The following is a 16248-nucleotide window of genomic DNA, read 5'->3' as shown; positions in this document are numbered from 1 at the left end:
ATAAGAATTTTTTATTTTGTTTCAGCTCAAAATGGAGAAGAAACGTGGAAAATGGACAGAGGAAAATATGAAAATGGGCATTAATGAAGTAAAAAGTGGAAACAGAAATATCAGGGAAGCAAGTGAACGCTTTTCTGTTCCCAAGAGCACATTAGGCGACAGGGTAAAATTCATTTCTACCAGAAATGAGCTTACTTCTCGCTGAGAGATATTTCTGGGCTAGTAAATGCTACATTTACCAAAGTGTGTCATATGGATCCGGCTGTCGGCATTCGCTTGTACTGGTATCTATCCGTGGGGACCAAAGTGAAATTCTCACTTCAAGCCCTTACAAACTCCTCCTCGAAGAAAGGCAATGAATAAAAGGTGCCCATTCAGTGCAGACGACAGTCAAGTCCAATATTAAATCCAGGAGAGAATTAAAAGGAAATATTCAGCGCAGTAAAACTGCAAGGAAAGCGCTGAAATTTCACACTGGAGACGACGAAACTGATTGCATCATCTGGGGGGAAAATTTTGCTGAGGACTGGATCCAGTGCAGTTTATGCAAGGGTTGGGCTCATGAAAAGTGTACAACTCTTGAAGGGAAATGAACTTTATTATAAATGTTACATGTGCGTGTGAAATAATGTAACAATATAGAAAAAAGTAAGAACACTCCTTTGAAAGCAGACTGTCCAATACTGTACACCATGTTTTTAAATCTTTACGATTGTCATGTTCCCTAAATTACTGATAAATTGCTTTTGTTTAATGTTAGAATGTAAGAGTTCAACAGCAGTCATAAGGTGAATAATAAGGTTCCTGAAAATCGGTAATTTGTTTAATTCCACACTAGTCAACCTTCTTAACTTGAGCACTTGTTTAGGTGTCTGGTACTGCCAGACCTTCCCCTACCCATTGAAGTGATCCAGTTTACTATCAAAGTTGTTTATATTGCCTTATGCATCAAGTATTTCATCTTCTCTTAGTATTGGGTGATATGAATAAAAAAAAGACGTAGCTCGGAGACAAGTCTCGAAGGAGGATTGAGACAGAAGTCACTTGCAAGACAGAACTCGTCAAGTATATGAATAAAGTTTGTTTCTCGCTAATGAGACTTGTCTCCTTCCGCTTGAGATAAGTCTTGCACACTGGCTCTGGTATCTGTCAGCTGATACCGACACACCGTAGCTGTATAAACAAACACAACCTATCCGAGTTACTGCCTATAGCGTGTGACCATGCTGTGGACCGTATCCGAGTTAGCCCGGATAAGCGCAACCTTGAACTGGAGCCGTTCCTAGGCAGCTGGGATCTATTTTGGTTGAGATGAAAGTAATACCCTTATGAATGCTTCTACTCACCAGAAACCACATGGCCACGGCGATTTTCCCTCCCAATGCACTTTCTTAATTTTGTTTCTGAAGGTAGCCTAGCGCTGGCACAACTAGCTGCGTAGTTGGTTTGTGATTGCACAAGCGTGTGTATAAATCCTTTCATATAATCACGTCCTGAAGTGTAACTTGGTGTGTAGGGACAATATAAATGATGCAAGTGATGCAAATTTACAAAGCACAGTTTTTCAGCTGCTTGAAAATTATCTTGGGCAGGGCAATTATTACAAATAGCGTTGGACTCACGAAACAATTACGGGAACAGAACACTGCCATATGTGGAACAATACGGTCAAATAGGGGTGTACCAAAAGATCTAAAGGAACACCAGGAAATTCTCAAACGGGGGAAAAGTGAACCCGACATAGGAGTACAGTCACTTCTCTACGAAATCTCAGCTCCATCTACTTCATCAGCTCCAAGTCAACATCCCGCGATTTTGCCATCAAAAAGGGCACCGACCAAGGATCCATCATTTAGGTTAGATGAGAAGAGAAAATAGCATATTCTCTAAGTTTCTACCATTAAATATAGTCAAGTTCCCCTGAAGAAGGTGCAAAGTGTGCTTCAAAAATAAAATTATTAGTGAAACACACTATTTTTGTGGAAAGTGTGGTATTCCTGTTCACCCAGGAAAGTGTGACATTACCTACCACACAATACAGAGATACTAGAGGACTTTATTAAGGTATGTGGAAAATTTTGTTTCCATATCTTGTTTAGTCTAGAACTTATTGCGAAAAGAATTCATTGTTGTTTGCTCTGCCACTAACAGCTGGAATAGCTGGGCTAGCCCTTTAAAGAGTCGCTCAGATGATGGACGTGAATGTATGAAGAGAAGATTTTTAAGTGTCACTTCAAAATGATGGCGATGGAGGAAGAAAGTGCTGAGTTTCAGGCTAGTTCTTTCAATATTGTACAAGAGTATGGTGAAGTGATCTTCGCAAAATCTCATCTTCCCGAAATGCGCAGAAGGAAATCCACCGCAATGGGTCGCATATGTGACCGTTGCCGTGATCTCTTAAATATCGAGTTGACGGAGGCTCAAATTTCAAAAAAAAGGGAAACATGAAAAGTAGATTGAAAACAAAAACAGATCTGAAAAGATCGGGCAATAAGCATATTGTGCTAAGGTTTTTGAGAAAAAGCTCATAAACATGATGCAGGAGGATACAAACCCTACTATTGCCAAAATACCAGGTAAGAATGAACAACTTTAGAATTATAAGCCATGAATGCACATTGATTAATAGTTAAATTACATTTATTTCAAAATGATTATTTGTCTTGTTATATTTCTGGAGCGGATGCTGCGGGATACGGCGCATCGACGAGTGATGTTAGGTGTCCCGACCTTCCTTTGGAGGACGTTCCCCCCTGAGGATCTCCCGTCGCCGCATAATTCAGCTGATGTCAGATGTGGAGGATAATCTAGACCTAAAAAAGTGGAAACTAGAAGAATTCAAAATGGATCTGACGAGTGACTTAACAATTGGAGAGCTACAAAGAGTGATTTTGTTGTAACAGATGAAAGTGTTAGATTTACAAACGAAAAAGATTGAAAAGCGACAGTGTGTTCTTGAAAAAGGAGAACAACTCATTTCAGTGCAAAAACAGGTTTTGCAATTGCAAATGGAAAATCTTTTACGTGAAAGGGAGAAAAGAGCAGAACAAATCAGTACAACCGAAATGGAACACCTACCTATATTTTTTCATTTAGAATAGTTCTTGACAGCCATTTCTTCTTGTTCAATTGTGTTTCACTTGGGAACCTTTTTGTACTAATCTATATTCAATAATCACTACAGTTATTATTTCAATTCTTTCTAGGCTTACATAAACGTAGGGGCTCGTACCCTTGGTTTACTTGCACCCCAGCTTGGGAATGACTAATTTAAGGTTTCTTTTCTTGTAAGTTTCCTTCAAGATATTGTGTAAGAAGTTACATTGTATTTATCATCATATTTAAGACCCACATTCAAATGCATAATTTTCTGCGGTCATTGAAAGTCACTCACTTTTTAACACGCGCTTTGTACTTCATTCTTCACGAATATGAAGAGTTTATTGACCATACCTGTGCATAGATAGGGGTGTTTCTGCATATAATGTACTTTTTTCTAAAGTCGTACCGACACAGATAGGTCTTATGGCGACGATGGGATAGGCTTAGGAGTGGGATGGAAGCAATTGTGGCCTTAATTAAGGTACAGTCCCAGAATTTGCCTGGTGTGAAAATGGAAAACTGTGGTAAACGATATTCAGGGCTGCCGACAGTGGGGCTTGAACCCACTACCTCCCGGATGCAAGCTCACTGCCGCGCCCCCCTAACTGCACGGCCAACTCACCCGGTATATACTATACTACCAACACCTATATACTGTTGAATAAACTGTCTAAATTGCGAACTTTCAAAACATAGAAACGATACAAAATGCTATCCATATTCATAAACGAATATGAACTAACAAGGGAGTTGTTTGATTTGGACCAGATCAATTGCAATGAACTTAGTAACATGATGAGTTAAGACATCCGGAACTCAATGGTGATAGCAGTTCTGCCATGAAATAATATTTTCGTACCGGTATTTACTGACAGTGAATTTTTGCTCCAGTTTCAAATGGAACGCGGTGTGTAGATGGCAGAGATTTCAATGAAACATGGTAGGATGATCAATTAAGACATCTTAACATTGCTGTATGCCTGCCGTTGTTATATAGGTTAGAGTGTAACAAAATGAATGACTCCCAACAAGAATCCAAGAGTTTCCTCGTCTTTGAAAATAAAAGGCTATCTGTAGCATGCAAGTTTATATACAGACGACGAAGATTTCATATTACATATTTTAGCTTCAATTGTAAACGACAAAGAAGAATTAAAAGCCTAATATTTTGAAATATTTATATATTGTACATGTTAGTAAAACGGATTTGACGAGCAAGAAATTTGGTTCATGTTGTCAAAATCGTGCTTTATAAATTTTTCTTCACCGTTGTAAAACCATCATAATCTCCGCCATCACCTTTTCAGCCCGATTCTATCATCCTGAGTCACCTACTGGGCAGTCTCCAGAAATTCTGAGATCAGTCTCCATTCAGAGAGACTAAGCTCCAGTTTATTCATATACATTCAGAGATGTGTATCCGAGAGAATCCGCTAACGAGCTGTGTCTCAAGGAACATAGGTCACTGCTGAGATGTCACTTTTTTATTCATATACATTTGCGACACGTCTTAATATTTATGAGACAAGAGATACGTCTCTGGTTTATTCATATCACCCATTCTTTCTCCCTACAATCATAAATGATGCATTACATTCAGCAAACCATTCTTGTTTCATGAAAAATATAGCAAAAACTACTATTAAGTACCATTGAGCAACACAACTTGTTACTACATACTCCCACGAAGATGTGGCTGCAACCAAGCCAATCAAAACTGCAGGAGGGGATTTCAAATTAATCTTATCTTTTTCTTAAGCCTATAAAAACTATGGACTTGGATAATTTTGAATGAATGGAAACTTGTACAATCAATGGGCATGGACACTATACAGTATTAATAACTTAAAAAATATTTAAATCAGTCTTCAACGTAAGATTAATACCAGTTCAAAACTTATGTTTACCAACAAGACTTAATGCAATTCCAGCTTTGCTTAAAGTTCTCCGTTCCAAACATAACGTTGTGGTACTAGGAGACCTCAGTCTGTTATTCTTGACTATCTGTTTTCTTTGAACGAGCCTTCATCTTTTTCTGTCGGATGAGATATTTTAAACTCAAGCCCCAAGTACTAAATCTTGGTCTGATAACAGTCCTAAAAGCTCCGGTAATAAAACAACTTGGAGGGGTACCAAATTAATAACAGCTCACACAGGTTAATCTGGTGGTTTTGTGTGGAAAATGTTCGTCTTAAGATCTGAAAAAAAAAAAAAAAAGAGCTATTATCATGAAGATGTGAACAGGGATTGTGTTTTAGATTGATTTAAGAAGCTCCTGCAACAGCTCAAAGGCCCTTCTGTCATTGCTATGGACAATACACTTTACCATTCTGTAATAATGGACAAGACCCCTACTTCGAATGCCCGCAAAGAACTGTTGGCGGAATGACTGAAAGCAAGACATATCCCACCGCAATATGTGTACGACTAAATTACAGTTATATGCACTGGTAAAGCAAAAACCCATTTCACTGACATATGTAGTCGATGAGGTAGTGAAGGAACAAGGACACAAAGTTATTAGGTTGCTCTTGTACCACTGTTTCGTCAACCCCATACCTGCCAACTTTCGAAAAGAGAAATCCAGAAGATCCTTAAGCGGAATTTTTTTAACAATACGCGCATGCATAACAGTCTTGAGATATAATAATGAAAAAGAACGGCAGGAGGGAGGGGGGGGGATTATAAACAATGCTAATACATGTCAAATACAGTAGAACTTTGATTTATCGTTCCCGGAACTGTCGTTTTCCCGTACTCATCATTGAGTTTATTCGGACCAAAAAATGTTCCATATAAACCAATGTTAAATTTTCCCGCATCCATCATTTCTTAAACTATCATTTTACCGCATCGATCGTCGAAAAATTATTCGTCCTCGTTCGCAATTTTCCCGCATTGATCGATCGTACGGAAGAAAAATATACACAACATTTCTTTGAATTTAGAGGGACTGCTCAATACTCTTAGCACATAATAGAGGCAACCTGTTGCGATAAGTGTACGAGTGATTCGGAGTTGCTAGTCTTGAACAAGGATCTTGTAGGCTGGAGTGCTGTGCGCAGGTTATTCACGCGCAACCTCACTACGACAGTCGTGGTACCAACACTTCTCCTCGATGCACTAACAGGCCCCTAAAAATATTCTTATTTACAAGAATTTAAACGTAGATAGCGTAAAACTCAAATTTGCCTCCATTTTGGGTTGTTTTAGGCTGGTTAGGGCTGCCAAACTTAATTGAAAAAAAGAAAAAAAAAAAAAAAAAAACAAAAAAAAACAAAACAAAAAAAACCAACAGAAAATGGCGCAGGGTGATTAATCGCATCACTCTGTGGAGTGTGTGGGATGCTAGAAACCTGTTAACCGCTTTGTTGCCCTCTGCTGAATAATCTTGTTACAAGCCGAAACTAACCAAGCCAGACCAATAATCTTTTCTCATAGCCTAGTCTTGTAACTAGATCCTAGAGTCGGCAGCTTCGCTCAAGCCACTGTGACATCATTCGAGACGCCCTGCGTTGAACTTCTAACCTCTGTGACATCGTCTGAGCTGAGCTACGGGAGCTGCGCCGTTTTGGGTATCTAACCTATCGTTCGCAAAGGGTCTACGGAATCTTTACCTGAATATAGGTTATCACCGTAATATCCACGTATATATTTAATTTGCAATAAGAGATCTGCACTTAAAGGTTTTCAATTATTACGAAATGTGTAAAGAAAAGTGAAGCGAACAGCGTAAAAGTCACGCTTTTTATTTTCACCTCGTAGGCCTATATCATGGTTGCAATATTCTGATACCATTATGTATAGTATGAGCTAAACGGTTAGCACATGTTGGCCTTTGGTTCAAGGGGTCTCGATTGGGTCGAGGATTTTAACTTTCCTTGGTTAATTCCAACGGTTCGGGGCTGTATGTTTGCCCAATTAAACATTAGAATTCATCTTAGATAAGGCCGTATTTTAATATGCAAGTAGATCGCCTATCACGCGACAACTCGAAAGACATGCACCCAGCTCCAGAGGCCACGTGCCATTATTGTTTGTCTTATAATAATAATAATGATAATAATAATAATAATAATAATAATAATAATAATAATAATAATAATAATAATATATTTACACAACGAAAAATGTCCCAATACAGTACCCGTATTTTATTATTTTGCTTTCCCCCTATGTTTATGTTGCCCGCATTTTTAGTTTTCCCCAGATTCTTTGCCATTTTCCCCCTGCCCCCTCAAAAACGATGCATCGAGGTTTTACTGTATATGTTATGATCAAACCTGAAATTAAACACACGAAGTTACATCTTGATGAGTGCTCATCTGTTTTCACTTTAGACTGGGAACACATTCCGTGATCATATAAAACAAGGAAATTAAGCAGAACATGCCTCAGAAAAAGACTGATAATGTTGTTTCTTAATTGAACTCATTATGTACATTACTAAATCGCTTAGAAATTCGTCACACAATTCCACGAGTTTCAGAACTACCACCAATGTTACTCACGCACGCAAACAAAGCTTTTCAGCTGCTACAAAGCACGACACAGTTACCAAAAATTGTTTTATATCAATTCACAGCCTGATACTTTTCATGGATTTGTTTTCTTCAAAATCGCAGCCTGCTGCTTGTTTGGGAACATCTGATTGAATGAAGTAGCAGTTGAGGTCGAACAGGTGACAAATTCACATTGATAATTGATAATGTGATTATCGATACATTTACCGGTCAAATTTCGAACACTGCATCTCGTACTACCAGCTACTATCAAAAGTCAAACAAATTCAATTTGAACACAGAAGTGAAACCAAGCGCAGATATTCAAAATCCACACAATACCGTTGTTCATCCGTACAACCGTAAAACACACTCTAAATCCGTACATTTGACGGAAAAACCGGAATACTTGGCAGGTATGCAACCCTATTGAGATGCTATGGGGTGAACTGAAATATCACATACGCACTAATACCAAGTCCTTCACAATTACTGAAGTAGAAAGACTGTTCTGGGAGGGTATTACTTGAGTGGATGCGGCTTCTTGGAGGCACAAAGTTACCCATGTTGAAACATTCATTAACTTGGGAATGGAAGGCGGCATTATCAGCGACTGTCAGGAGTGGATGATCTGCATGGACGATGACAATGAAGGCGATGGTAGTGATCTGAGTTGTATCGAGCCTTCACCGATGAGAAACACGTAAGAAGAATAGTGTTATTGAATTTTCGTAAATTTAACAAATTTTACTTGATAACTTCAGTGGTATATGTTATTGTAACATTTATCGGCATACTTAAAATGAGATTCTTGCTGACCAATTTCCTAGCATTTTCTAACATCGCGATAGTAAGAACTTCATAGTATATTTATCTAGTATAATTTTATGTTATGATATATTCTATTGTAAACTTCATCGGTGTGTTGAAAGTGAGATTGTTGTCAGCCGATTTCATTTGTATCGAGTATACTTGCAACCAACAGGCATCCCAGTTCCTGGGGGCTTTAAAATACTGGGACACCCTCTCTCCAGGGGGCAGAAATATAGAGGGCCCATCATCAGGGTAGGGGTGAAGGCCCCAACGGCATTAGTGACGGAAGAGGGGAAACTTGTGGTGTCTGTACTCCAGAGGAGCGACTACAGAAGGCGTCTGTACTCCGGTGGAGCAGCCTAAGAATAACACCTGGCAGCAGGTATAAAATGCTGCTGGGAGTGGCAAATCTATTGTAATAACAGCCTATGTATGACAAGGTGGATTGAATCAGTGAAGAACGGCATAAGAAGACAAAATTAGACTGGGATAAGAACGTGAAAGATGAATGGTGGAAGGCAAGAGGAAGGTGGACAATTGCTCCAGCAGGAGCTGAATAAGGGGAATGATGATGATACTTGCGATGACGTAAAATTATTTCCCCTAGTTTCTAAAATCTCATGTGTTGAGCAATTAACTGTTGTTGTGGCGGCAACATTGCTTCGTGCACTATTGGAGTATGACCAACATTTTCCACAGCTGTCACGTGCAACATTATACTGGCTACTTGTGAAATACAGACAAGAAAGACTATTGACAAGGTACTGAGAGCTTGCTGAGTCACGAGAACGCACCGAGGTTTCAGGAGACCCTTCAATATTTCCGTCAACACACTGATTGAGTGCATGTGTGACAAGCGCTTCGGAGCGACCAGCACGGCAGGTGTGTCATAAAACTCTAGCACTTTGAAGCATTAGAAACGACATAGGGTTAAATAGATCAATACAGAAAGCCAAAACAAGTGGTAGAATATTACAAATAAACCGAGAGAGAAGTTGAAGATCCAGAAGGATACTTCTCTGAGAACAAGATTAAGCAGGAGTAGGACTGCAGGATGATAATGAAGAGATAGAGTAATATGGAAAGAAAGAACATTAGCCTCCCTTCTGGTAGTATTTATATATGACTGACTATGAGCAAACATATGTAGTCAGAGAATTTTATAATCATGAGAAAAAAAGATCTCTCAATGATTTTGCAGAGGTAAAACAAGATTGCATTTAAAGAACTGAAGAATAACAATAGAGAAACAATGACACACAATAATTATTAAAGGAAGACTGCTGAAAAATTGTGTGTTTTTATATCTTTGCTTTAGATCTAATATATAACAACTAGAATCGTGAAGAAATCATATTTTAAGACAGTACAAACTTACCTTTGCTTTCTGAGCCAACTTCATTTCTTCCTTTTTAAAATTGCGCTGGTAGGAGGTGATAACCCGTCTCAATCTAGTATTTAGGTCCACCATTGAAGGCCATTGTGGCTTGTTTGGATCCTCTTCTGATATAGATTTATCATCCTCCTTGGGTCTCTGGGGCTGCTGTTCAGCAGATGATGATGCCGATTCTGTCTGTTCGGGAGTGGGAGCTGAAGGTGTCTCTTGAGAGCACTCGGGAAGCATGGTATCAGCAGGAGAACCATCACCATCTGCAGTTTCATCATCGTCTGATATCTTACCAGCATCATCCTCATTACTGTTGAAGAACAAGTCAAATATAATTTGAAGGAAGAAATTGTGTACTACATTCATAACAAAAACAGACCAGGTATTACTAGATGGATGATGTTTCAATCATAGTTAAAAAAAAAAATATATAAACCACCATAGAATCCAGCAACAGAATTCTTTTGCTTGTACTCTGAATACAAAAAGAAGTTCATTCGAAGTTGCACATGTCTGTAGAGAAATTCTGGCTTTAAAGCAAAATCATTATATTTCAGGATGTTTACGATTCATAGCCATAAAGGAACTATAGGAATGAGTAAGCACATTTTTATATTTTACTGACAGGACAGCCCACACAATAGAATCTCAACCCACCATTGATTAAAAAGAAGACCTTAAATTGCAAATCAATATTTCAATTAAATGCCTCAACTAAGGAGTTAAGACAACACTGATGAATCACTAAGTGCAATAATAACTGAGATGCCAAATTTCAAAGGTCGTTGACCGTAGCTGCATCGCCTACCAAAGATAAGGGAAGGTTATGTTCAAACTAAAACTGTGTGAAGTTACATTCAACCCACATAATCCTACAAGTCATCTTTTGAGATAATAGCATGACAGCACATTCGATGCATCCATAGCTTCGTGATTTTTACATTTCACGCCGATGACACACATAATTTTGTATGTTAAACTGAACAATCACGTATGTTTTACAAAACAATGGCTTTGGTAAAATTTATGATCCAAGGCATGAAAGCTCTTCTGTACACTGCTAGAAGACCTGTCAACACTAGCTAAAGAAAGCCTAAACACCACTTATTTCTATTTCAACAGGGAGTTCTACGAACAGACAGAAGGGGCCGCGATGGGGTCGCCACTCTCTCCAATAATAGCAAACATGTATATGGAACACTTCGAACAGAAAGCCTTAGCCACATCTAACCTGAAACCGTAATATCTTCTCCGTTTTGTGGATGATACATTCGTAATCTGGTCTCACGGGAGCAATAACCTACAGCTATTTCTCGACCATCTCAACTCTATTAACGCAAATATTCAGTTCACCATGGAAATGGAAGTAGACGGAAAACAACCATTCCTGGATGTTCTAGTAAAGCGCAACTCCAATGGGACTCTGAGTCATGTGGTATAGAGGAAACCCACACATACAGACAGGTACCTACATGCCTCATCTCATCATCACCCATCACAAAGGCAGGCTGTCCTAACATCACTGGTGAACAGGGCCATAGCGAAATCAGACGCAGAGCACCTCGAGGAAGAGAAAGAACACCTCACGAGAACCCTCAAGAAAAATGGCTACCCGCTTAATAACATCCGACGAGTCTTTAAAAATTCAGAAGAGAACAAAGAAAAGGCCGCCGTAGGAGAAAACAACGGGAAAGAACTGACCCGCCCGAAAACAGCGATACTGCCACACATTAAAAATACTACAGACAGGATTGGCAAGATACTGGACAAATACGGCATAAAAACCATCTATAAACCTCACCAGAAGCTAGCTCGTTATCTACCACCAGTAAAAGACACAATAGAATTACAGGCTCCTGGAGTATATCACACTGAATGTAGCTGTGGAGCTTGTTATGTTGGTGAAACAAAATGTCTGATCTCCACCCGCCTAAAAGAACATATCCATCACACCAAGAACCAAAACACAGATATTTCAGCGGTAGCCAAGCATCCCTACAAAACAAGGCAAGGAATATCATTTGATAAGACCAAGATCCTAGCAGCAATCCCTTGGAATCTGGAAAGGAAAATCCACGAGGCTATCGAAATCAAGAAACATCCAAACAACATAAATTTAGAAGAAGGATATAAAATCGGTAATTCTTGGGTGCCTATCATTCATAGTTTAAGACATACAGACCACAACATAAACACACGGGCCGAAACCCCATTACCTAACAGCGCAGACAAGCCCCCCACTACCTGGCTCTGACACATACCTTCCAGAACGCTCACGAGACAGCCCGGGCTTATGTCAGCCAGAGAGACTAGGATATAAAAGGCCAAGGTCAGGGCCACTCTAGTAGTGTAAATTGCTGCCTGGGAGACTGATTACCTCGGATCGAGTAGGGGTATTTCAGTCGCCTTGACAAAGAACACTGCAATGTATTCGAAACGTCGGCAAACTGTACGTGATGTACAGACAACTACAGCACGGTTCAATCCGGAAATTAAACTAAATAATTCTTCACACCGTGGAAGCTTCACCTCAAAGATATGGTAATTGCTGTTGTTGTCTGAGTCATCAGTCCATAGACTGGTTTGATGCAGCCTCCATGCCACCCTATCCTGTACTAACCTTTTCATTTCTACTTAACTACTGCATCCTACATCTGCTCTAAACTGCTTGTCATATTTATATTTTTGTCTACCCCTACCGTTCTTACCACCTACACTTCCTTCAAAAACCAAGTGAACAAGTCCTGGATGTCTTAAGATGTGTCCTATCATTCTATCTCTTCTTCTCGTCAAAGTTAGCCAATGGTAATTGTATATAAGCATATTCTGTAGCTTATAACTGCAATTATTTCATACTGTAATGTCAAGTGGGGATGGAGACACATTCGTGTATGTGAGACCCTTGCTCCATTCACCATCCGTGAATTGTATCTACAATGTGTGTGTGTGTGTGTGTGTGTGTGGGGGGGGGGAAATAAAAAAAAATTAAATAATATAAGCCTCAGTGGCTCAGGAAGCAGTATGCCGGTCTCTCACTGCTCGGTTCCATGGTACGAATCCCGGTCACTCCATGCAAGATTTGTGCTAGACAAAGCGGAGAAGGGGCAGGCTTTCCTCCAGGTACTTTGGGTTTTCCAGGTATCATTCATTCCAGCAGACTCCAATATCATTTCAACTGTCAATCATTAATAGAGGGCAGATTCATATGCACTAACAATGGCAAAATATGCATGCATCTATGCACTAAACATACATACAGCATTTTCATCATAGACCGTTATGCCTTTCAGTGTTCAGTCTCCTGCTTTTGTGAATCTACTAAACATCGCGACAATCCTCCATTTGCAACTAGTGATGTGGCCTCATTTAGTTCTATAACGCTTATCTTTTAATCGTTATAATCCAAGTCTAATCATCGTAGTCTTGGTCTCCCTTTACTTCTCTTACCCTCCATAACATAGTCCATTATTTTCATCAGCTAACTTATCCTCCTCCATTCGCCTCACATGACCCCACCTCCGAAGCCGGTTTATAGATACAGCTTCATCCAATGAGTTCATTCCTAACTTAGCCTTTATCTCCTCATTCCGAGTACCCTCCTGACATTCTTCCCACCAGTTTGTACCAGCAATCATTCATGCTACTTTCATGTCTGTTACTTCTAACTTATAAGATATCCCGAGTCCATTCAGCTTTCGCTCCTGTAAAGCAAAGTTGGTCTGAAAACAGACTGATGAAAAGACAGTTTCATCTGGGACCTGACTGCCTTCTTACAGAATACTGTTGATGGCAACTGTAAGCTCACTTCATTACCTTTGCTGCATCTTGATTCAATCTCGCTTACTACAGTATATTACCATCCTGGGAGAACGCACATCCCAAAACTTGAAATTACCTATCTGTTTCAGCTTCGTATCACTAACCTGACATTCAATTCTGTTTAATTTCTTACCTACTGACATCAGGTTAGTCTTAGAAGGCTAATTTTCATACCATATTCATTGCGGCTAATGTCAGGTACCAAGATATTATAAGACTGCAGGCTTTCAGCACAATCTGCCATTAAGACCAAGTCATCAGCATAGGCCAGACTGCTTACTACATTTCCACCTAACTGACTCCCTCCCTGCCACTTTATGCCTTTCAGCAGATAATCCATGTAAACTACGAACAGCAAAGGTGAAAGATTACAGCCTTGTCTAACCCCTGTAACTACCCTGAACCAAGAGCTCATTCTACCATCAATTCTCACTGCAGCCCAATTGTCAACATAAATGCCTGTGATTGATTTTAATAATCTACCTTTAATCCCATAGTCCACCAGTATGGTGAATATCTTTTCCCCCGGTACCCTGTCATATGCTTTCGTTAGATCTACGAAATAAACACAACTGTGTATTCCTCTTGTAGCATTTTTCAATTACCTGGTGCATACTGAAAATTTGATCCAATTCCTCTCAAGCACTGATCGTACCCACCCTTCCAAGATGCCAGTGAATACTTTGCCTGGTATACTTATCAATGAGATACCTCGATAGTTGTCGCAATCCTTCCTGTTCTCTTACTTATAAATAGGTGCAATTACTGCTTTTGTCCAATCCGAAGGTACCATACCATTTCCTCCCTGCCTTCACACTATACTTCACCATTTCAGGTCTAATTTCATCTAATAATGCCGCTTCATGACAATGGAGTTTATTAACCATCCTTTCACTTCCTCAAGCGTAATTTCACCAACATCATTGTCCTCTTCCCCATGAGCTCAATTGTTTGTGACACCACCAGGTAGATTTCCCTTTACGTTGAGAAGATTTTCAAAATATTCCCTCCACTTGTCCAGCGATTCCCTGGGATCTTTTATGAATTCACCTGAATTACCCAAAACACTGCTCATTTACTTTTTCCCTCCCTTCCTAAGGTTCTTTATTACTGTTCAGAACCGTTTTCCTGCTCCTTGACCTAGCCTTTCCAGGTTAGTACCAGGGTGTCTACTGAGTTCCATTTTCAAAATTCCAGTATAATCACTATAACTATCAGCAACATTCTGGTACCTAATGCTATGAATTTGTTTCAAGTCCTTTAGGAAGAATTACACCCTTGAAGATTTCAGGTCTGCAATTTTTGCCAACAAATGCATATTTTGTTTTTAGTAAATTCAGTTAGCCTTGATTTTTTAAATATTTTTTACAAGGCCTCCCAACTCCCATCACAGCTCTCCACTCCACCCATTGCTATTAGATCTCCTTAATTAGAAAATGTATACAACTCTTGCTTTGGTAAAGAATTACAATCCCAATGAATACAAAATTATTTGTGAGACAATTAAAACAATAAGACAAAAAGTTGACACATTGCCAGTTTTATATAAATGAAAAAAAAAAGTATTTATAGCTCCATACCACATAAATGTTAGTTTTCAATTAACAATGCCGGATTACACACACACAAAATATATACTTGAAAAGTCTTATCTAACACTACTGCTTATAAGTGACAATGCACTTTTGGCTGTTTGGATCACTTCGTTAACACTTACATCCAATAAACACAACCAAAGAAAGAGTAACACATTACACACACTGAGGAAGTAAACTTTTCCTGAATAGATTATGTACCAAGCATATTTTAAATAAAAACTTGTTCTAGGTAATAAGTCACAAGAGAGACATATATTATTAAGTCATCATATAAAAAAACATAAAATATGTTAGGTACCTTATTTACAGTAGTTTTTATGCTTTATAATATTTGTAATGCACAAAAAGTTTTGTACTGTGCTATATAGCTCATACATTTTATAATAAATTTGTAAATTATCATATACATTTATCAATTCACAATGACTATAGCTTATACTCTCTCTCTAAATTTGTAAATTATCATATACATTTATCAATTCACAATGACTATAGCTTATACTCTCTCTCTCTCTCTCTCTCTCTCTCTCTCTCTCTCTCTCTCTCTATATGGGGGGGGGGGGACACCCACACACAACTCACTCTCTTACAACTGTAATTTTTTCAGTTTTTTCACCCTTTTCTCCAGTATCTTCCTTAGCACTCTGCATAATACATTGTTTCTTCAATTCCATATGTTTTATTTCTTTTGCTGCTTTCTTTTGGCTGCGATGTTATCTGTATTATTTCTATACTTTTCTAAAGCTTCATTTATCAATGTTGATGCATTTGTGGCTGCAGCGATCATCATTTTCAAAACACTGACAGCTAATACTCTACGAGCTGCTGATACTGCACCATACACGACACACTGTGCAATCAAGCTATTTTTATGTAGATTCTCCATGAAGGTGGTTTGAAAAGTCCGTGCAAAGTCTGAGAGATGGCACCACCGGCGCGTATCGAGGTCAAGTTTAGTTAGTAGCATCTCTTGAATAAATGCACACCACGTTTCAGCCATATCGGTCTATTTCTTTGTGTTTGGCAT

The 16248-nt window shown here is 39.0% G+C and overlaps 1 protein-coding gene across 5 annotated transcripts in view; it reads right to left on the bottom strand.

Annotated features, from left to right (window-relative positions):
- The window catches only part of LOC136877494 (chromodomain-helicase-DNA-binding protein 6), a 703291-nt gene that overhangs the window by 252777 nt on the left and 434266 nt on the right, over positions 1–16248 (bottom strand). For all 5 annotated transcript variants that reach the window (XM_067151592.2, XM_067151593.2, XM_067151595.2 and 2 more), the window contains one exon: positions 9796–10114. In XM_067151592.2, the coding sequence (XP_067007693.2) occupies positions 9796–10114 (319 nt within the window). The remainder of the gene's footprint in view (positions 1–9795; positions 10115–16248) is intronic.

The sequence above is a fragment of the Anabrus simplex genome, chromosome 7 (assembly GCF_040414725.1).
Source record: "Anabrus simplex isolate iqAnaSimp1 chromosome 7, ASM4041472v1, whole genome shotgun sequence".
NCBI classification, from domain to species: domain Eukaryota; kingdom Metazoa; phylum Arthropoda; class Insecta; order Orthoptera; family Tettigoniidae; genus Anabrus; species Anabrus simplex.
This window is presented reverse-complemented; position numbering and strand designations above follow the sequence as displayed.